The 23,615-nt window shown below is 43.4% G+C and overlaps 1 protein-coding gene across 3 annotated transcripts in view; it reads right to left on the reverse strand.

Moving 5' to 3' along the window:
- Positions 1–23,615, reverse strand: part of FAM107B (family with sequence similarity 107 member B) — a 60,777-nt gene that overhangs the window by 25,334 nt on the left and 11,828 nt on the right. Inside the window, exon 1 of one of the 3 annotated variants that reach the window (XM_081331852.1) lies at positions 18,354–18,504. The exons of 1 other annotated variant lie outside the window; for it this stretch is intronic. In XM_081331852.1, the coding sequence (XP_081187978.1) occupies positions 18,354–18,411 (58 nt within the window). In that variant the 5' untranslated portion in view covers positions 18,412–18,504. Of the gene's footprint in view, positions 1–3,203; positions 3,313–18,353; positions 18,505–23,615 lie in introns of those variants that run through there. One more of the 3 variants, XM_081331854.1, reaches the window with a different exon arrangement.

Genomic DNA, 23,615 nt, shown 5'->3' on the forward strand with positions numbered 1-23,615 from the left:
GATTAGGGGTGACATGGTAGCAGTGTTCCAATATCTCAGGGTGTTCTGTACCAGCCTGCTACCAGCCCTGCAGCAAAAGCAGGGACAACCCCTTTACAAACGGCAAGAGGCTGGAATAAAGCCTGCCAAATTTATTAACATAAAACAGAGCAAGACAAGACACCAACCATGAAACAGGAGCTATGAAACAGGAACTATCCAAGCGGTTGCCTTCAGCAAACCAGCCCTCCCACACATTCCCCTTAAATACAGTTCAGGGCGTGGCCTCTCTCTGCCTCCTTCCGAGGTGCCCCATTGCCTTCCTCTGTTTACTCCTGATTGACTGCCTCCTGCGTCGGGCGTCCTTGAACAGGGCCAGCTGTGGGTCATCTTCATCCACACTGTCAGGCTCACACAGCTGGGTCTCTGTCGTGACCAAGTGGGAGGGGCCCGGCTGAGGGCTCTGTGGAGCCTCAAGGCCATCATCAGCAAGCTCTTCAACACCCCCATCCTCCTCCTCTGAGTCGTCCGACCCAACTGCCGAACCCACAGGCTGACCCTGAATCACAACACAGGGGTTGCCACAAAGAAGAGGGAGTCAACCTATTCTCCAAAGCACCTGAAAGCAGGATATGAAACAACGAATGGAAAATAATCAAGGAGAAGCAACCTAGAACTAAGGAGAAATTTCCTCCTAGTAAGAACAATTAACCAGTGGAACTGCCTGCCTCCAGAAGTTGTGAATGCTTCAACACTGGAAGTTTTAAAGAAGAGATTGGACAACCATTTGTCTGAGATGATATAGGGCAGTGGTCCCCAACCCCCGGTCTGTGGACCACTACCGGTCCACACAAACAAGCAAAGCCCCCATCTGCGGGATGCAGGCAACACACAAAACCATGCACTCTCCGATCTGTGGAAAAACCTCTCTCCACGGAACCAGTCCCTGGTGCCCAAAAGATTGGGGACCTCCGATATAGGGTTTCCTGCCTGAGCAGGGGATTGGACTAGAAGACCTTCAAGGTCCCTTCTAACTGTTATTCTGTTAACATCTGGCAGAGGGTTAGAAGGGCAAACAGACTGATTCCATGTTTCATAAGCTTCTCCATGGTGCAATTTATCTTCTCCATTGCCCAAATTGAAGGTAGCTCTGTTATTTGACCCTTTCCTTTGGGAATCTGCTCCATCACTTAGTCTCCAAATTGCAATGCTGGCTAAGGAATTCTGGGAGTTGAAGTCTACAGGTTTTTAATTTGCCAAAGTTGGATACCCCTGGCATGCAATTACTGATACCCAGGGCTTTTTTTCTCATAGAACGCTCAGAACGGAGTTCCGGCACCTTTTTTGGATGGAACCTTGTAGGGTAGGCAAGGTGGGTTGTATGACATGTGTGAGTTCTGGCACCTTTTTCTTTTACAAAAAAAGCACTGCTGATAGCGATTTAAAAGAAGCACTGGAACAGCTTGCCTTCAAAAATTATGGGTGCTCCATCACTGCAGGCATTCAAAAAGAGACTGGACAATCTTGAATGGAATAGGATCCCCTGCCTGAGCAGGGGGTTGGACTAGTAGACCTCTAAGGTCTCTTTCAACTCTGTTATTCTGTTATCATTTACTAAGATTGGTCAGAATGGTTTAGGTCAATAATACAATGGTTGGAAAATAACACTAAAACATCTGCAAATCTAAAGTTACCATGGGAAGGGAGAAATCGAAATGATCAAATACAATTTTTAGTATTCTATCTACGACTTTCTCAGCACAGCTGGGGACTCTTGAAGTGGAAATCCAGCACATCTGGAAGATGCCAGGATGGACAAGACTTTTATATTCCAACACAACACTTGATTTACTTTTTAAATCCCAGCCTGAAAAATAGCCTGCCTTACATTTTTATCATGTAATATTAGTTATTATAAGTCACGGTTTATTTTCTTAAAATTGAAAATAAGTCATTAAATGTACTGTGGTTTTTTGTTTTTTTGTTTTTACTGAATTTGCTCCTATCGTTTGGAAAATAGCAGGCTCCTCTTTAAAAATCTGCCCGCAGTTTCCTTCCCAAAATTCCAAATCAAAGGAAACAAGGTACATTTTGCCCCCAAGGCTGGCAGCCATGGTGAGCTCATTAATAGTGGAGTTCAAAATATATATTATGAATACAAAAGCAGAAGGGTTTGGCCTGTTTGCTTAAGTAAAATCAGCCAAGAGGAACTAGATAAGAAGCCTAAACCTCTGGTGAGCATTTCAGATTAAATTATTGTGTCCAAACCCTGATGGGACTTAGTAGCTAGAAGAAGTACAGGGAAGGGAAAATTCAAACGGAAATAAATACGAAACAGCATGACCTGTAAGCTTCCTTATAGTCTTGAAACTCAAACGTTCAGAAGAGCAGACACATTTCCCCACTAAAAATTGTTTCTCTAGCATACTTGCAAAAAGCAAGCACTGATGTTCTTTCCTTTAAACGTAATAACCACATCATCTTGGTTTTTTTTTCCTAGCACCATCCTGTTTCCAAAATGTAAGATCAAACCAAGTAAACATGTTTATAAATCTTTGTGCAATATACACAGCAGTCCTCGATTTACAACAGTTCGAAGTTACGACGGCACTGAAAAAAGTGACTCATGACCATTTTTCACACATACGGCAATTGCAGCATCCCCACGTGATCAAACTTCAGACGCTTGGCAACTGACTCGTATTTATGACGGCTGCAGCGTCCCAGGGCCAAGTGATCCCCTTTTGCAACTTTCTGACAAGCAAAGTCAATGGGGGAAGCCAGATACACTTAAACAACCAGGTTACTAACTTAATTGCAGTAATTCACTTAACAAATGTGGCAACCAAAGTCCTAAGATGAGGCAAAACTCACTTAAGAAATTTTGGCTTCAGCTATGATCGTAAGTCGACCTGTAATCATAACAGCCTGAAACACCTCCATTTTTATTATAAAACAACAACAACAAGAGAATCCAGGGATCATTGCCTAGCTCAGGATAGGCAACCTTGGCTCTTTTATGACTCGTGGACTTCAACTCCCAGAATTCCTGAGCCAGCCATGCTGAGGGGAAAGGGAGAGGTTTCCATACTTAGCCATGCTGGCTCAGGAATTCTGGGAGTTGAAGTCCACGAGTCATAAAAGAGCCAAGGTTGCCTATCCCTGGCCTAGGTCTTAAAACTTGGGTTTGCTCCTGCAACCAAGAGATCTAGGATGCTACAAACCTGGGTGCTTTTCCAAGGTCCTGAGGAAGAGGCCTTCAGAGTTAGAAGTGGCTGGTTTCTCTCTTGAGATAAATGGATGATCCAGATGCAGCCCTCCCTCGCGCTTGGAAGTAGCCTGGCAATCAGAATGCCACCTTCCAAAGTCTAGTGAAAAGTATGACTAAACAGAGATGAAGAATTAGTCAAGTGCATCCTGTTCTGGATATAGAAGTCCAAAGACAGGGTGGAGCTAGCTAGATAAGTCTGTTGGCAAAGAACCAAGTTCCCCTTTTGTCCGTAAATACGGGGGGAAAACAGCTCACCGGGGATTTCTTAAACCTTGTGGTTTGAAAACACAAAATGGTTCGTTAAGTGCTGGGTTTCCTCACTTCTTGGCTACTACGCTGTATTAGCAAATACTTAGCAAAGTTTAATACCACTTGGTTTATTATTTATTATTTTGACTTCTATACCGCCCTATTCCCGTAGGACTCAGGGCGGTTTACAGGGCAATTAAAACCATACAATACAAAAGTTAAAATAAATTTAAAACAAGTAATTAAATTTAAACCCAAAAATTAAAACTTTAAAACCCAATTAAAAACCCCTCAGTCTAGGCCAGACAGCCTAGACTATGTTGACGTTTAGCACTGATAACGAATGCCTCAAAATGGAAATGAAGAGTTTCTATTATTTCTAGACAAGAAATATATGTGTGTGTGTGTGTGTGTGTGTGTGTGTGTGTGTGTGTGTGTGTTACGACGCTGAGCTTGTCGATCAGAAGGTCGGCAGTTTGGCGGGTCGAATCCCGAGTGCCGTGTAACAGAGTGAGCGCCTGTTACTCATCCCAGCTTCTGCCAACCTAGCAGTTCGAAAGCACGTAAAAATGCAAGTAGAAAAATAGGGACCACTACGGTGGGAAGGTAACAGTGTTCCGTGCGCCTTTGGCATCTAGTCATGCCGGCCACATGACCACGGAGATGTCCTCGGACAAGCACTGGCTCTTCAGCTTTGAAACAGAGATGAGCACCGGCCTCTAGATTCAGAAACGACTAGCACACATGTGCGGGGGAACCTTTACCATTTATTTATATTTTAATATATATAGATGCATGCCAGAATGGCAGGGAATCCAATAAAGTACAAGTTATAATAATTTAGCCATAGGCTAAATAAATAATAAATATAAACATTCGTTAGCTCTCATTGCAAAAAAAAGCTAGCATATTGTCCGCAAGTTATTTTAATAAAACGGATTAATTTCTCTCAAAACAATGTCATAATTTTCTGTCATGCACTGAATATTCACAGGGATTCCCCCCTGTGAATATTCCCCTCTGTTACGCGGCACTCGAGATTCGACCCGCCAAACTGCCGACCATCTGATCGACAAGCTCAGCGTCCTAACCCATTGAGCCACTGTGTCCCTTTTTATCACGGTATACAAAACACAAAACAAAAGTTTTAAGGAAAAAATATGTATGCATTGTACACGTACATTGCAATATTCACATGAACGTGATTACTATTTATATTCCTCAATTGGACCTCTGCACAATATTTTCATCACCAAGACGCTCATAGGGATACACACACTAAAAGGGATCCATATGTAGCCTTTTAGATACATATGCACACACACATGCACCCACACACGTGCACATTTATACACACACATGCAAACACAAATATATGTGAATGATTTTTTTTTAGCATTTACTCTTTCCCTTCTTAGACTCATAGGAATTTTCAACCGTCATTTCTCTTAATTAGTTAATGATTTCAGTATTAATCTGAAGCAGATGAAATATTTATATCAAAAACATGTCTAGGAATTCCAAGTGATTTAAAACCGTAGCCTAAACAAAATCCCAGTGTTGTCCACAGCCACAAATAAGAAGTCTATCACTTGCTCCTGTTAACTGAGTGAGCTGAAAAACAATTTGCCAGGTTGTTGAGTAATAGCCATAAAGATTGATAGAGAAGTTTTATCAAGAACACGTAAAATATCACTGAATCACACAGCTAAAAAAGAACCGTATTTCTCAACCTGAACAGGATTCCCGTTAAGATTTCTATTGTGCATTTTGTTCTGAGGTTTTTTTGTTTCATATTTCAAGCATATTTATGTCCAACAAATAAATTCTTAATCAGAAACCAGGCTCCTGTCATCTCCTTACTAAGTTTTAAGGATGACGTGAGTACATTGTTGTTGTGTTCACGTGAACCACAATGGAATTAAGTTGTATTTTAACAACCTTGCTGTAACTTGACCCTTCGAAACACCAGGTTCAAATAATCCAGACGCTTTTGATGGACAAAAGCCTGATTCTTATGGGAACAGATTTGCTTTTTTTGGGAGGGGAACTTACAATCCTTAATGGCCATGTCATCGGAAGGGGGACAAGTACAATGCACAAGGCAGGGCATTTCTAGTTCCTGCAACCTTTTATGAACCATTCACTTGTAAAATATCTTTAGTGCTTGTTAGGGAGATTTTTTTTCCTGGACCATAATCGGGGGATGCTCAACTGATTATGGGAAGAGTTATTATAGGTTGGCAGGTTTCCACAACTGTGTACTGTGATGTCTCAGAGCCCAGAGAAGCTTCAGTGCTTCTGCCTTCCCAAGCTATGGAGCCACAACGTTGATGGCTGCCCTCTGAATGGCCCAGGGGGTGTCCCCATCATTCTCGGCCTACTCCAGGAAATAAATTATGACGCCTGATCCTGCTTCATGAGCACAGAAGTCCAAAGCAAGGAGGAGACGAAGCCAACAAGACTTCGGGATCTCTTCCAATTTAGAAGCGGAATGCATTTGGGAATAGTTATGTCCCAAGTTTTCTTCAGGCTGGGGCGCCCATTGACAGGAGCTGTTACCCTACCCAACTGTGAAATATGCCCCAAAGATTTCCATTATTTCATCTTCCTCGTTTGGGACATTGTGCAATGTTGCAAAAAATGGATGAGGAGGCTTCAATCGCATGGTGATAGCCAGAGAGGACTTGCTGGACACCAAGAGGTCCATTTGGCTTTGGCTACCTTTCAGACTGAAATTTATAACAGTTTCACATCACCATGTGCATGGTTGTGCATGTGCACAAAGAGATGATGGACGGATGGAGAGAGAGGGTGGGGCAGAGATAGAGAGAAAAGAGATATTGAAGAGATAGATACAGAGATGGAGAAATAGAGAAAGAGGGAGAAAGAGTGAGAGATAAAGAAATAGTGAGATAGATATAAAGAAATAGAGGTAGATACATAGGGAGATAGATAGATAGATAGATAGATAGATAGATAGATAGATAGATAGATAGATAGATAGATAGATAGATGATAGATACACAGACACACAAAGAAATAAGAGATAGTTCAGAGATAATAGAGAGAGAGATGGAGAATTATACGATAGATAGATAGATAGATAGATAGATAGATAGATAGATAGATAGATAGATAGATAGATAGATAGATAGATAGATAGATAGATAGGCAGGCAGGCAGGCAGGCAGGCAGGCAGGCAGGAGATAGTTAAGATATATATATATAGAGAGAAATAGAGATGGAGATAGAGGTAGATATAGATACAGACAGACAGACACAGACACAGAGAGATAAGAGATAATTCAGAGATAAGAGAGAGAGAGATGGGGAGTTATACGATAGATAGATAGATAGATAGATAGATAGATAGATAGATAGATAGATAGACAGACAGACAGACAGACAGACAGACAGACAGACAGACAGACAGACACAGCACATGCCAATAATGCACATTCTGGAGAAACATCAAGGCTTCATTCATACAAAGGAGACCTCAGATGGTCTACTGTATCACCATTATATAATCCAAAGCATAATAAGAAAATAATGAACCCTCCCATTAGTGTATCTTGCCTCTTCATCACTCACTTTTTCAATCGAGTCTGTCAATTCTAAAGCCAAGCACAATGAGAGACAGGATATCTACTGCACAAATAATCTAATATTTCTCCTTTTCAGCCCGTCTTTCATTTTTCTGTGCAACATCCACACTGCCAGTCTATGCCTGTCTCCTCCCATACGCTTGCAATTTTTTTTGTGTGTCCCTGTCAATACAGCTTTTGAAGAAGATGTTTACAGCGGCAGTTACATAAATGGCCAGGCTTACAGAAAAAATGCCAGCAGGCAAGGGAAAAGTAAAATCCCCCTAAAACACTGACCCAGCAATCTGTTTACAGATTAACTTTCCGGAACAATCCTGAATATTTTCCATGAGTATCTTCCCAGCTGGTACTGGAAGGTATAAATAGTCTGCTATAAATTAAGGAGTTCAGCTTCATGCTGGGATGTAGTTATACTTCTAGCACCGTATTCATTCTCCTCCTAATATTCTTTTAAAACTGGAGATGTTGAGGGAAAAATAAAATGGCCCAATTGGAAGTATGGGAGGCATAATCTAAGTATAGCGATCAGTCTTCCAGTATTTGAGGGGCTACCACCAAGATGAAGGGGTCAACCTATTCTCCAAAGCACCTGAAGGCAACAGATGGAAACCAATGAAGGAGAGAAGCAACCTGGAATTAAGGAGAAAGTTCCTAACAGTGAGGACCATTAACCAGTGGAACAGAAGTTGCCTTCAGAAATTGTGGGTACTTCATCACTGGAGGTTTTTAAGAAGAGACTGGACAGCCACTTGCCTGAAATGGTATATAGGGCAGGGGTCTTCAAACTTGGCCCTTTTATGACTTGTGGACTTCAACTCCCAGAATTCCTCAGCCAGCGTGCATGCTGGCTGAGGAATTTTGGGAGTTGAAGTCCACAAGTCATAAAAGGGCCACGTTTGAAGACCCCAGTCCTAGATGCTCAGTCAGTCAGTTGTAACTCAACGTGTTATTTTATTCATCATGTTGCTTCACTTTTAGTTTTTGAACTTTTAGTTTGAACTAGTTCCACTGAGGCAGCTTTCTTTCCTTCAGGACCAGAATCTGCCAGTTCTCCTTGGAAAAAAAAAGCCTTGGGAGTGATCGGCACCATCAAAGGAAGGATCGATCATCAAAGTAAACAAAGAAGGACAGACAGACCATCCTCAAAAGAGAAGCTGGATGCCAGTGACATGATGCCCAAATTTATTTTATTAAGTGTGGAAGGTCAACCAACTCCCAAATGACTCTGGGAAACTTACTTTTTTTTTTAAAGAAGAAAACAATTAAAAAGAAAAGCATGCGCGCGCGCGCGCACACACACACACACACACACACACACACACAGAAACTGTGTGCGGTTTCCAGGAACTCAACCAACCAGCCAAACCTACAAGCGCAGCTGAATTTTTAACCATTTGCAGGAGAGTTGTGCAACTATCCAGAGGGAGCACAAATATCCAGAAGGCAGGTGCAACTAGAGGAAAGGTGCAAGTGAAAGGTCACACTAAACAACATTGTTCACTGGAAGGATACCAGAGCATTCCCATTTCTGGGAATGCTTTCTGGGTTAGCAAAAACGTGATCTGATGCTAAGCAGAAGCCTTTAGTAGAAAACTGCTCCATGCTAAGCAAAACATGAAAGTATATTCAATTGTGTGATGGCAGTCGGTACTCTGGTGTTTCTCAACTGGGATACTGGTGGGATGTGACCAGTGATGGGATTCAAATACCTAAACAACCGGTTCTCTTAATGGATGCAGGCCTGGGCCTCTGAGGCCTAGAACATACTTCCAGAAGTGGCATCCATGCACTTTCAGCAGGCCGTTCTAGGCCTGGGAGGCCTCCTCCAGGCCTCCGAGGCCTACAATGGACTTCCAGAAGCAGTGTGCCTTCAGCCAGTTCTCCAAACTCAGCAAAATGTAGCTACTGGTTCTGCCGAACCGGTGCAAACCGGCTGAATCCCACCACTGGATGTGACTCATTGCCTGAATCTATATATGGAAAAAGGCCAAAATACAAGAAGGGAGCAAGGCAGCCAAGCCACTGATCTTGTGTGTTGAGGCTGGTTAATTTGTGAACCATGGCTGCAGTAGTAGGCAAAACCACAATACAGGAAGTCCTCAACTTACGACCACACAATCAAGCCCAGAATTTCTGTTGCTAAGCGAGACAGCTGTTAAGTGAGCTTTGCCCCCATTTTATAACCTTTCTTGTCACAGTTGTTAAACAACTTACTGCAGTTGTTAAATTAGTTACACATCTGTTAAGCGAATCTGGCTCCTCCATTGACTTGGCTTGTCAGATGATTACAAAAGGGGAACATGTGACCCCGAGACATTGCAACTGTCATCAGTACATGCCAGTTGCCAAGCTTTCGAGTCTTGATCACATGACGAGGATGGCGAAAAATGGTCACTCACTTTTTTCAGTGCTGTTGTAACTTTGAATGGTCACTAAGCAAATGGCTGTAGAGTAGTGCAGAAGTCCCCAAACTTTTGGGCATCAGGGACCAGTTCCATGGAGAGAGGTTTTTCCACAGACCGGAGGGTGCGTAGTTTTGTGTAATGCCTGCATCCCGCGGATGGGGCTTTGTTTGCTTGTGCGGACTAGCTGCTGGCAGGCCGTGGCCCGGTACTGGTCCAGGGGTTGGGGACCCCTGGTATAGTGTGTTTTGCTGTAGCAACTGGGAAAAATCTCTTAGAAGAAGAATAAGGAGGAGGAGGAGGAGGAGGAGGAGGAGGAGAAGGAGAAGAAGCAGGAGGAGGAGGAGGAGTTGTTGGAAGGGACCTTGGAGGTCTTCTAGTCCAACCCCCTGCTCAGGCAGGAAACCCTATACCATTTCAGACAAATGGCTGTCCAGTCTCTTCTTAAAAACTTCCAGTGTTGGAGCATTCACTGCTTCTGGAGGCAGGTTGTTCCACTGGTTAATTGTTTTAACTGTCAGGAAGTTTCTCCTTAGTTCTAGGTTGCTTCTCTCCTTGGTTAGTTTCCATCCGTCACTTCTTGTCCTACCTTCAGGCACTATGGAGAATAGCTTGACTCCCTGTTCTTTGTGGCAGCCCCTGAGACATTGGAACACTAATATCAGGTCACCCCTGGTCCTTCTCTTCATTAAACTAGACATACCCAATTCCAGCAACCGTTCCCTGTATGTTTTAGCCTCCAGTCCCCTGATCATCTTTGTTGCTCTTCTCTGCACTCTTTCTAGAGTCGCAGCATCCTTTTTACATTGTGGTGACCAAAACTGGATGCAGTATTCCAAGTGTGGCCTTACAAATGCTACCACTCTTCGTTTGGATAGCTTACAAGGAAGAACGTGAAATTATTCTAGCCCGTTTGCTCATTTTCATAGCTCCCCCCCCCTTTTTTAATTTTTGTATGGCTTTATAGATGCAGATTTTCTGTAATGGGAAAAGGTTTGTGGCGTTTGGGATACTGTCCTCAGAATGCCATAATTTGGAGTAAAGGCTGAATAGTCTATTGCAGACATGTCAAATACAAGGCTCGGGGGCCGGATCCGGCCCGCGAAGTGGTTTCATGTGGCCCACAAAGCCATCCTGGAAATAGTGAGGGACCGGCCCCTGCTGCCTTGGCCCTGGCCCAGAGACCCTCCTTCTGCCAGAGACCCTCAGATCTGTCCCACTCCTGCCCAGGCCCCCATAGGCACCCTTGATGCGAACGATGTAGAGCTGGCCACGCCCATCCAGTAGGCCATATGCACTTTAGTCACGCCCACCCAGTAGGCCACGCCCACCCAGGCCATACCCACCCAGCCCCTTGAGGGCAACTGCAATGCTGATGCGGCCCTCAATGAAATTGATTTTGACACCCCTGGTCTACTGTTTCCCAAAATCTCCTGATCTGCACATTTCTGGCGGTTAAGTAAGAACTGAATAAGGATTTAATTTTGACTAAGAAAAATGCACATTTCATGTATTATGTTCCTCTGGTACAGTGAGATTTTTTTCTTTTCTCTTAAGGAAAACGCTTCTGGGCACTGAGCTATTTTAAAATAGTCAAAATATATATATATATATTTTTCACTGAGATTCTACTTGGTGAAAGACAACTCCAAACGTCTCCCTATGAAGCTTGGATTATTTTCACATCTCTCCTTGAGAATATTCCATAGCTTTGTGTTTTATAGTCAGTAAAATTACTGCCAGCAGTATTTTTTAGATACTTAAAGCCAGCAGCAAGCAAAACACTTATCGGAAAGCCTGTAAACTTACGAGTGCTCTTTATTTTCTAATATCCTTGTGGATCAAAATCTGCTTTTTCATTCTGTCCTTACAGATTCCAGGATTATATATATTTTTTTAACAGAGGAATTGGTGAGGCTTCAGAAACAAAGAGGCTGAAACCATAATGTGACAGCTTAAAAAACTATCTCAGCAAACAATGTTTGAAGCATATCATTATTAATTCTGGAAAATGGATGTAGTCAGGCTAATAATACATTGTGTGGGTTTATAACAAACTAAAAAAAATGACTGCAGAGAGATTGTAGCATTAAACTCAGCAGGGCCGATAGAAATATTTGGCCAGCATTTCCTGGCCAAAGGAATTCCAGAGGTTTGAAAGCCAACTCTTCCAACATCTGTAATACCCTGAAAGTAGAAGTGAAAATCCCATGGAAAACTCAGTCCAGAAGGCTGATTAAACTTCTGCAAAAGGGCTGAGTCACTAGGAGATATGGTCTTCGTTTCGAAATTCATCAAAAGGGATTTGCAAAAGCCACCTGTCTCCTCAAAGAAATTAAAACAACAGTCAAGAAGCTATTTTTTTTCCCCAAGCTCAGCATTACCATGCAAGAATGAATTCAGGAATTACACCTCAAGAATAACAAGCATCCATATTGTTGATTAAACCAATATTGCAATGCTTAATACAAAAACCCAGGATGATCAGGCAGAGGAAGCTGACAATCCCCTCAATAATACATACAGGAAAACATCTGGTCAACATTTATGGATGTGCTGTTACCTTTAGAACCGGTAGGAAAGGGGAAAAAATATCCCAAAAGAATTACAAGCCCAGCTGTCAATGGAGATTCTCAATCGCCCAAGTCACGGTTGTCCCAAAGGTACTTTTTCAAGAGGCAACTGGACTTCCTTGTTTTTCTTTGAAGGCATTTCGCTTCTCATCCAAGAAGCTTCTTCAGTTCTCTCTTCAGCTCACTTCTGTCAGAGCTGAAGAAGCTTCCGGGATGAGAAGCAAAACGTCCTCAAAGAAAAACAAGGAAGTCCAGTTGCCTCCTGAAAAAGCACCTTTGGGGCAAGCCGAGCTAACATTTCTCATGCCAATGAATCACCCCATTTGGCTTTGTTAAGTAGAAAGCAACATCTTAGAAGAAAGTGAAGAATAGCTGCAGAAACATGCCACATTACAAAAGCCAATGATGTCTCTGATTCTATCCTGATGTCTAGGATTCTATTCCTACACCCCAGCGCCATTCATTCATTCATTCATTCACTCATTCACTCCCTCATTCATTCAGTTCATCAAGCAAAATGTTCAAATTTGAGCAAACAAAATGAGAAGATGAAAATGTGACAGGGGGTTAATGCATCTATGCACGCCCACTTAGGAACCTCTTAGGCATGGGATGAGGTCCACAGAAGCTAAGTTGGCATTAGAACTGTGAAAGTTAAGTAGCCCATACTCTGACAGCTCCGTTAAGAAAAAATCAAATTCTTTTACAACCCAGTTTAAAGCGATTTACATTCAGTTTCAAGCAGCTATTCGCACACGTTACATTACGATTAAAACTAAAAAAAAAAATCATTTACAGGTAAGATGTTGGCATGAAACATTATTACTCTGCCAACTGCACGAACTGTCAAAGAAGGTCTCATGCATTCCAGAAACTCAAGTTTCGGCTGCCCGCTAATTGTATGAAACAAGAATGCTTTGCGAGTTTTCAGAGTCCGTGCAAGACTTTAGAACTGGTTCACGCCTACATCCTGCTCAATGAAACATTTGCATGGAAGTCTCTGCATCTCCAGACTTCCACTTTAATCCTGAAGTGCTCTGCAGTTACCAAGTGCCATTGTCTATCTTCATGAGCTTGGAATGGCAGAAAAAAAAGAGGTTCCTAATCCTGACCTTTGTCCTATTAAACTTGAGCATTATCTACAAACATGTGCGAGAAAAGCAACAAAAGATCAGCTACAAAACTCATGTTGTAGTTTAAATTCAATTGGACAGAAGGCTTCATAGCTCCATTACTCTGTGTAATTATTGAGTTTATTATTTCATTTGCAGACTATGTCCTACTATCTCACACAAAGTGCCTTTGTTTACTGTACGTGTGCTTGTAATTATTTAAAACTTTTTGTAAAAATGTAAGCCCGAGTAAAGAAAATAATCAGAATGAACTTTTCCCAGTTCTACCCAAACTGTGATTTAGAAGTTAATCCCACGGAGCAGATGGTTACGAGCAAAGAAATGTCCCCTTCTGAAACAACAAAATCATTTTTCTTCAAAACAAGGCAAGCCTTGAACAACCTTTAGACCTGCGCACTTATCTGTGGATCTTTATTATTTATTCAAAACAGAGAAAAAAATATAAAGCTGAAAGACAGACATGAGCATATGCAAAGCTATTAGGAAAAAAATATATTCTTTCTAACTGTTGGTTTTCTGCTTACAGGGAATTATACTATCCAGAGCAAACTAATGGAAATTCAACAAAAGAATTTCCCTTTGCAAGTTTAGATGCTGAGGATTTTTGGATCCCCTTCTCCAGTTAAACTCTACTTTCATTTTTTTGCAGGGACCAGATTAAAAAAAGTTACAAAGAAGACTACCAAACAGTATTGAAGTTTCTTTCAAGACATATCTGAGACCATCTGTCCAATAATATGGGGTAAATTCATTCCAGAAAACACTAATCAAACATAACTGCACAGAAAGTGGGACTTTGACAGGTTAGATCCAACTCCAGCATCCAGAACATAGCAAAAACGTAGCTTTCCAAAGCAGTTCTGCCTTAGCTAACCCAGGCAGCTATTTCAAGCCTATTACATATTTGGTAGTGATCCCTGCCCTATCATTACAGGCACAGAATGTCCAAAATTATGACCACAAGTGGGAAATATTTTCATATTTATCAACTTAATATAGAACAAAAATGGCTCTAAAATAGAAGGCATAGAGACCAAGGACAATGTTCCAGACATTCAGGAAGAATGTCAAAAAAATAGCAGCGGTTCTCAAAAGCAGAGGTCAAATAAAGAAGCTGATTTTTGCACTGGGGTGGAAGGTCTAGTAGTCATTCTAGGGAAATAATTCAAACTTATTACACGGATTAGAAATGGTGGAAAATGCATAGAAATATTCAGAAATGTGTGATCACAGTGTGATCAGTCGGTCACATAACCAGCCAAGGTGACATTACCACCAGATGACCCTCACAGGGCGTGACCAGTCGGTTGGTTACATGACCAACTTGCCACATAAGATCTATAAAAGCAGAAGAGAATCTAGTCTGATGACGAAATGTTCCTAAACTACATAACCAGCACGGAGAACAAACTACTAGCAACGTTATTATGGAGATGCTGGACCTAAGCACAGGAGGCTTTTAAGAAGAGGTTGGATAACCATTGGTATGCAGGGATAGGCAACCTTGGCTCTTTTACGCCTCGTGGACTTCAACTCCCAGAATTCCTGAGCTTGGAAACCTCTCCCTTTTCCCTCAGCGTGGCTGGCTCAGGAATTCTGGGAGTTGAGGTCCACGAGTCATGAAGGGGCCATAGTTCCCCCATGCTGGCTCAGGAATTCTGGGAGTTGAAGTCCACGAGTCATAAAAGAGCCAAGGTTGCCTACCCCTGGTATAGACTCTCCTGCTTATGCAGAGCGTTGGACTAGACCAGAGGTCCCCAACCTTTTGGGCACCAGAAACCAGTTACGTGGAGAGAAGTTTTTCCATGGACCAGAGGGGGCGTATTTTCGTGTGCTGCCTGTATCTCACAAATGGGGCTTTGCTTGTTTGCAGACCAGTTACTGGCATGCCGCGGCCTGGTACTGGTCCACAGACTGGGGGTTGGGGACCCCTGGACTAGAAGACCTCCATGGGGTCCCTTCCAACTCTGTTAATCTGTTAGTGACAGCCTGGGTTTTAAGGCATGCAGGCCCTAGAAAATAGGTGTATTTGTTAATTTGAAGTCACAGCATATGTCTCTGATTGTATAAACTGCTCCTTGGATCATAGATACTTAGCCAGGATTTCATAGTTGGAAAATACAAATTTGCATCCGTTGTGCTGCAGAATGAACAAAGAATGCACTGCAAGGAAACCTATTCTATATGAACTTGGAAATGACCGAACCGGTAGTACTTCTGAGTGACAAGTCCTGAAGCACCAAAGGATGACACATCTCAGGATGAGCAAGACCGAGTAGTTTCAACTCCGGCGAGCAAGCTAAATGAATCATTCTCCGAAAAGATTTTGCTGCTGTCACAGCAAACACTTCAGTGTGGATAGAAGATTATAGAGCACAACAGGCTGAAAAACACACTTTCCTCACCATCATGGCTACAAATAGTCCTCGATTCACAGCAGTTCGTTAGTGACCGTGCTATGTTACAACTGCACTGAAAAAAGTGACTTATGAATTTTTGTCACACTTGTAACCGTTGCAGCATCCCCATGGTTAGATGATCAAACTTTGGATGCTTGGGGACTGATTCATTTTTAGGACAGTTGCAGGGTGCAGGGTTCGTGTGATCATTAAGAGCCCTGGTGGCGCAGTGGTTGGAATGCAGGATTGCAGGCTAACTCACTGCCCACAGCCAGGAGATCGATCCTGACCAGCTCAAGGTCAACTCATCCTTCCAGGGTCACTAAAATGAGGACCCAGATTGTTGGTGGCAATAGGCTGGCATTCGCTTAGAGAGGGCTGTAGAGCATTATGAAGCAATATGTAAGTCTAAGGCACTGTTGCTATTTTTTTGTGACCCTCTGACCAGCAAAGTCAATGGGGAAGCCAGATTCACTTAACCATGTTACTCACTTAACAACTGCAGTGATTCACTTAACAACGGTGGCAAGAAAAGTCGTAAAATGGGACAAAATTGACTAAATAACTCTTCTACGTAGCAACTGATTCGGGGACTGGAGGCTAAAATATATAAAGAATGGTTGCTGGAATTGGGTACGTCTAGTTTAATGGAGAGAAGGACGAGGGGGGACATGATAGCAGTGTTCCAATATCTCAGGGGCTGCCCCAAAGAAGAGGGAGTCAAGCTACTCTCCAAAGCACCTGAAAGCAGGACAAGAAGCAACGGATGGAAACTAACCAAGGAGAGAAGCAACCTGAAACTAAGGAGAAATTTCCTGACAGTCAGAGCAATTAACCAGTGGAACAACCTGCCTCTAGAAGTTCTGAATGAACCAACATTGGAAGTTTTTAAGAAGAGACTGGACAGCCATTTGTCTGAAATGGTATAGGGTTTCCTGCCTGAGCAGTGGGTTGGACTAGATCAGGGCTTTTCAACCAGTGGTACGGGTACCACCTGTGGTACATTGCCACCTGGCAGGTGGTACGCGACCATCCTAGAAAAGTGGTAGTGGGGGAGGGGAATGAGCTGAACCGGTGGCAGCACCACACAAGCCTGAGCGAGAGACGGCTGCAACTGCAGGGCTGTCAGCTCTCAGCGGAAGCACCAGGATCAGCGCCAGGATCCAGCTGGAGCTCAGCGCTGATCCTGGCGCTTCTGCTGAGCCCAGAAGAAGCAGCGATCAGCTGGAATGTTGCAGCATCTCCAGGGTCTTGTGATTTACATTCAGATGCTTGGCAACTGATTCATATTTATGATGGTCACAGTGTCCCAGGGTCATGTGAAGTGACCAAAACCTGCTGCAACCACCAAGCAAATGGGGGGGGAATAAAAACCAAACACCCCCCTCCCACCCCCGCTGCCAATCCTCAACAGAAATGCTCACAACAATGAAAACCTCAAACAGGAGGAAGAGCTCTGTTGTAAGGACTACCTGTACTTCATCACTTTTTTCCTTTCCTTTTTTTTTTGGTCATCAAGTTTTTGACACCTTGCTAGGCGACTGGTGGTCCTCGGATGTTGCCATATCCTAAAAGTGGTACAATGGGTGAAAAGGTTGAAAAGCCCAGGGCTAGATGACCTCCAAAGTCCCTTCCAACTTTACTATTATTGTTATTATTAACTGAAATGTTGGGAAGAATTGTAGTTGTAAGTTGTAAGTACAGGACTACCTGTATAAGAAACACAGCACTGGATTGTGTTAGCAAATTTATTACCGTATTATTATAAAAGCAAACACATCCTTAAATGAAACAAATGCCTGGACTGAATCAAAGTCCAGAGAGATGAAACTTGCTTCTCCCAAATACCTTACGCAAGGCTGCGTGGTGACTTTCGAATGTGGGATGCGAGCCACTCTTTACGCAAGGGACCTGTTGCTGTTTTGCACACACCTTCACAGTTGCTGCTAATCCAAGAAGGGAACAAAATGTGGCTGGCCTCCTCTGAAGTCATCTTACTCCACCCTCCTTCCAATCTACCTGTCTGAGTTCCATAATAGTTAGCTGTTCCTCGGAACTTAGCAATTACATTACAATAGGGAAATGTGAGGAAATGTCAGCCCTCTGTATACATATTTCTCAAAGGTGTGGCAATTCTCACTTATCTGCCTTCCTGGCTGACTTCTACACTTCCTTTCCAGGGAGGTGAACATTTTTCATACTGAGAAAAACAACCGTTTGCCAGAAAGAACAAAAAGAGAAAAAAGAAAAAGATCCACAATTCGAGCAGCTGTTGTCTACAATATTGGAGAACGCACTGTAAAGGAATCAGAAAGTTATGGGGCTCATGAGACAACACAGGCTTAAATCAACTTTGGGCACCTGCTGTTCAGCACTAAATATTTAATGACAAACCACATTTCTTTAGAAACCTTTTCCAGCTCAGGGCTCAGTCTAAATTAAAGCACGCCCCATTTCTGTTGCATAGTCTCTGCCAGCCACCAATCTCCTTCCTTTTTCTGGACTGCTGATTCACTTCTGTTTTGCAGTCCAGCAAGAAAACCCAACAAACAATCTTAAAAGAAAAAAAAATAAGTGGGTGTATTTCGCTTAATGTTCTTGGGACACGGCATGAAGGAACATTTTTATTTAAACAGTATTACCGAGAGCAGAAAGTTAACACGCGAGTGACTTCAAGCCAGCACACTTAAATCATGATTCTTTAGGCTTCCTATTGGGGTTAAGGACAAAGCTAACCTGTTGTGAGAATCTCCTCAAGCAGAACAGAAGGAGTCTCTGGGCCAGGTTCCCACATAAAATGATAGCCACGTGCATCCCTCTTAAAAATGAACAAAAAAGAACATTCTGATGAAATAAGGAAGCAAACATATATTAAAAAAATAATTCAGTGAAGTCCTTGGCGCTTTCCGAGTACGGTGGTTTTCTTACAGACATTTCATGACCCAAGTAGGTAACATCTTCAGTGCTACAACGGAGAAGGGGTTTGCATAAATGAAGAGGAGGACGAGGACTGCATGATCCTTGGTGCGCTCCAAGCTTGGTTGTTTTCTTACAGACGTTTCATGGCCTAACTAGAGAACATCATCAGTGCTAAAAGGCAGCAAGGTGTGCAGAGAGGAAGAGTAGGACTATGGGGTCCTAGGTGCTCTCTGAGTTTGGTGGTTTTCTTGCAGGCGTTTCATTACCCAACTAGGTAACATTATCAGTTTTTAAATGTAGGGTTTTTCAAACTTGGCACTTTAACCTCCGTACATCCAGTCCTCTTCAGTGAGCAAATGAGCTACCAAATTAATGTTGTGTCGACATTTTGCAAAGGTGGTTCCTTTTCCTGGTCCTACCCTCTCCGCCTTTATTGTAACGATGACTTCAGGTTCAAATATTGTAAAATATGAAGAAAGATCTCCATAGCGTGTTTGTGTATCTGCATCAAGTCTTCTCAGACTAACCTCTCTCCTAAAAACTTAAGATGGGAGCACATTTCATCAGTAAGAAGCTGCTCTTGATCATTTGGGCTTTGCATCTTCTCCAGATGCAAATATATATAAAATATCTCAGGAGGCTTTCAAATGCCTCAAGGAAGCTGTGGGAAGCAGCTTGACTGCACAAAAAGGTGCAACAGCAGCAGACAGTAAAACGGCAACTGAAAAACTTGGGAAGAACTTTTGAAGAATTTCTAAAGCATATAGTCAAGGCTATGGTCTTCCCAGTTGCAATGTATGGCAGTGAAAGTTGGACCATAAGAAAGGCTGAGCGCCAAAGAATTGAAGCCTTTGAACTATGGTGCTGGAGAAGACTCCTGCGAGTTCCTTGGACTGCAAGGCGATCAAACCGGTCAGTCCTAGAGGAGATCAACCCTGACTGCTCTTTAGAAGGCCAGATCCTGAAGCTAAAACTCAAATACTTTGGCCACCTAATGAGAAGGAAGGACTCACTGGAGAAGAGCCTAATGCTGGGAAAGATTGAGGGCAATAGAAGAAGGGGACGACAGAGAATGATGTGGCTGGATGGAGTCACTGAAGCAGTAGGCATGAGCTTAAATGGACTCCATAAGATGGTAGAGGACAGGAAGGCCTGGAGGAACGTTGTCCATAGGGTCGCGATGGGTCGGACACGACTTCGCAACTAACAACAACAACAACAACAAAGCATCCTAAGAGAGAGAAATACAGACGGGGGGGGGGGGGGGAAGGCCCGTTTCATCTGGAATTTCTTGATGACACAATGTTAGTGCAAACATGGGATAGGTTTGGCTGAGATCTAGAATCACCGATCTGTGGATTAGGAAGGAAAGGCAAAGGTCACCTAGGTCCACTTCCTTTCGAAAATTATTTTGAATAAAAGAAGAACCTTACGGCAGCTTGGAAAAAGCAACTCTATTTTCAAGGGAAAAATCTACCGCAGTTCATCGCTATGGAAACTTTCCCCTCTGCTTGAGAATGCTTGGGTGGCACTATTTCTGTAACTGACACAATCTAAAAATGAACTCATCAATTAAGAGTGGATGGCAGAAGTGGATGAAACCCTGGAACTAAATCTCAGTCCTCAAACTAAAAAAAAAAAGAAGTGAAAAATTAGGTTCAGATGATCAAACATCTGGGCAGGGGCGGGGCGCCCACAAAGAGTGGTCAGAATCTCCTAGGTGATAGATGGGAGATCATGACTGGTGCTAGAGACAGGTAGTCCTTGACTTATGACCATTTATGGCAGATTTAAAGGTACTTATAACCCAGTTATAAGGACTGTAGCCAAGAAATTAAAAGACGCTTGCTCCTGGGGAGGAAAGCCATGGCAAATCTAGACAGCACACTAAAAAGCAGAGACATCACCCTGTCAACAAAAGTGCGTATAGTCAAGGCTATGGTCTTCCCAGTTGCAATGTATGGCAGTGAAAGTTGGACCATAAGAAAGGCTGAGCGCCAGAGAATTGAGGCCTCTGAAATATGATGCTGGAGAAGACTCCTGCGAGTCCCTTGGACTGCAAGGTGATCAAACCGGTCAGTCCTAGAGGAGATCAACCCTGACTGCTCTTTAGAAGGCCAGATCCTGAAGCTAAAACTCAAATACTTTGGCCACCTAATAAGAAGGAAGGACTCACTGGAGAAGAGCCTAATGCTGGGAAAGTTTGAGGGCAAGAGAAGAAAGGGACGACAGAGAATGAGGTGGCTGGATGGAGTCACTGAAGCAGTAGGCATCAGCTTAACTGGACTCCAGAAGATGGTAGAGGGCAGGAAGGCCTGGAGGAACGTTGTCCATGGGGTCGCAATGGGTCGGACACAACTTTGCAGCTAACAACAACAACAAATAACCCAGTTCCTAAGTTCCAATGGTTGCATCTTCCTCACGCAGTCATGGAAAAGCATTTTGGGCACTCCGCACCCCAGAATCAGGTTGGTCATGTGGGTGACCCGCTTAATGAGCATAATGAGCAGACTCCATTACTGTCATATTTTGAGGACTCCCTGTATACAAAGAGGCGGGGCTTCCATTGGAAATCCAGACCCACGTTCTGGCATACGTGGACACCCTGTTTGGATAGCCCCAGGTACTGACCCAAAAGGAAACCTGCAACACAACCTACTTTATGCAGGGTGTTGGACTAGAAGACCTCCAAGGTCCCTTCCAAAATTATTGTTGTTGTTGTTGTCGTCATTGTTTTATTATTATTATTGATCATTGCACAGTCAGCCAGATGTTCAGACTGGATTTGGCATTTTTGTCTACTTATCAAGTCCTTACCAAGGACCTGATATAGGCAGATGTGGATGTTTGATGGTATTAAGGGATATCGTCGCAGGATGGAAGCTGTCCCCAGTAAGGCCGCCTTTTGCAATTGACTAATGGCGAATTTGTCAATGCCAATGGTGTTCAAGTGGTGCTCCAGTTGTTTTGGGATTGCACCCAAAGGGCCTATTACTATTGGTACTACCCTTGCTTGCCATTGCCACAGTCTTTCTATTTCTCTTTGTAGGTCTTTGTATTTTGTTATCTTCTCCAGTTCTTTGTCTATTCTGCTGTCTCTAGGCACTGCCACGTCCACTAACCAGACGTGTTTGTCTTTCTTATCGACAATTGTTAAGTCCGGGGTGTTATGTTGCAGATGCTTGTCTGTTTGAATTCTGATGTCCCAGAGGAGTTTAATTTTATCATTTTCTATGGCTTTCTCTATTTTATGATCCCACCAGTTCTTGCTTGCAGGCAAATGACATTTCTTGCAGATCTTCCAATGCACCATTGTTGCTACTTTGTCATGCCACTGCTTGTAGTCAGTCTGTGTGATCTTCTTGCAGTAGTTTACCAGCTGGTCCACTGTTTCTTCAGCTTCCTTGCAGTATTGAAATTAGCTCAGGACCTTGGAGGTCATCTAGTCCAACCCCCTGGCTCAGGCAGGAAACCCTATACCATTTCAGACAAATGACTGTCCAGTCTCTTCTTAAAAACTTCCAGTGTTGGAGCATTCACAGCTTCTGGAGGCAGGTTGTTCCACTGGTTAAGTTGTTCTAACTGTCAGGAAGTTTCTCCTTAGTTCTAGGTTGCTTCTCTCCTTGACTAGTTTCCATCTGTTGCTTCTTGTCCTGCTTTCAGGTGCTTTGGAGAATAGCTTGACTCCCTCTTCTTTGTGGCAACCCCTGAGATATTGGAACACTGCTATCATGTCACCCCTCACCCTTCTCTTCGTTAAACTACACATACCCAATTCCAGCAACCGTTCCCTACAGTATATGTTTTAGCCTCCAGTCCCCCAATCATCTTTGTTGCTCTTCTCTGTACTGTTTCTAGAGTCTCGACATTTTTTTTACATCGTGGTGACCAAAACTGGATGCAGTATTCCAGATGTGGCCTTACCAAGGCATTGTAAAGTGGTATTAGTACTTCACGTGATCTTGATTCTATCCCTCTGTTAATGCAGCCTAGCACTGTGTTGGCTTTTTTGGCAGCTGCAGCACACGGCTGGCTCATATTTAAGTGATTGTCTACTAGGACTCCGAGTTCTCTCTCACAGTTACTACTATTGAGCGAGGTACCACCTATACCAGGAGTCTTCAGACTTGGCCCTTTTATGACTTGTGGACTTCAACTCCCAGAATTCTTCAGCCAGGCACGCTGGCTGAGGAATTCTGGGAGATGAAGTCCACAAGTCATAAAAGGGCAAGGTTTGAAGACCCCTGACCTATAGTACACCTGTGCATTTGGTTTTTCTTGCCTAAATGTAGAAGAAAGGTAGAAGAGTGTGTCTTCCTCAAATGCGGCCCTCGTTCTATTAATCTCCAACATTCAGCAAGCTGGGAGAGGAGCAAGACTCCTAATTACAAGACATGCTTGAGTTTAATTTTAACCTCAAGGAATTAAATCTATTTAACTATTTGGTGCTTTTTAAAGAAATTCCCCCAAGTATTATTTTTCCCCCTCTGAAAAACCTCTAGAGCAGACATGTCAAACACAAGGCCTGGGGGCCAGATCCGGCCCGCGAAGTGGTTTCATGCAGCCCGTGAAGCCATCCTGGAAACAGTGAGGGACCGGCCCCCACTGCCTTGGCCCTGGCCCAGAGACCCTCCTTCTGCCAGAGACCCTCAGATCTGTCCCACTCCTGCCCAGGCCCCCATAGGCACCCTTGATGCCAACGATGTAGAGCTGGCCACGCCCACCCAGTAGGCCATTCGCACTCTAGCCACACCCACCCAGTAGGCCACGCCCACCCAGTAGGCCACGCCCACCCAGTAGGCCACGCCCACCTGGCCCCTTGAGGGCAACCGCAATGCTGATGCGGCCCTCAATGAAATTGAGTTTGACACCCCTGCTCTAGAGTCTCAGGTATTGCCCCAGAGTGAAAGAAACAAAGATTTTAGCAATCTTACTCACAGACCAAGCGGCCCTTCTACCAAAAGATAATAAAGGCAACGGGTAAGTAAGTTTGAGATGAGAAGGTGACCTGGCTGTGTGTCTCCATGTTCTCCTCCTATTAGGGCTAAAGAGATTGTGGGGATGGAGGCAGGAATATCA

This window comes from Vipera berus (assembly GCF_964194415.1).
Source record: "Vipera berus genome assembly, chromosome: 6".
In the NCBI taxonomy this organism is placed as follows: Eukaryota; Metazoa; Chordata; class Lepidosauria; order Squamata; family Viperidae; genus Vipera; species Vipera berus.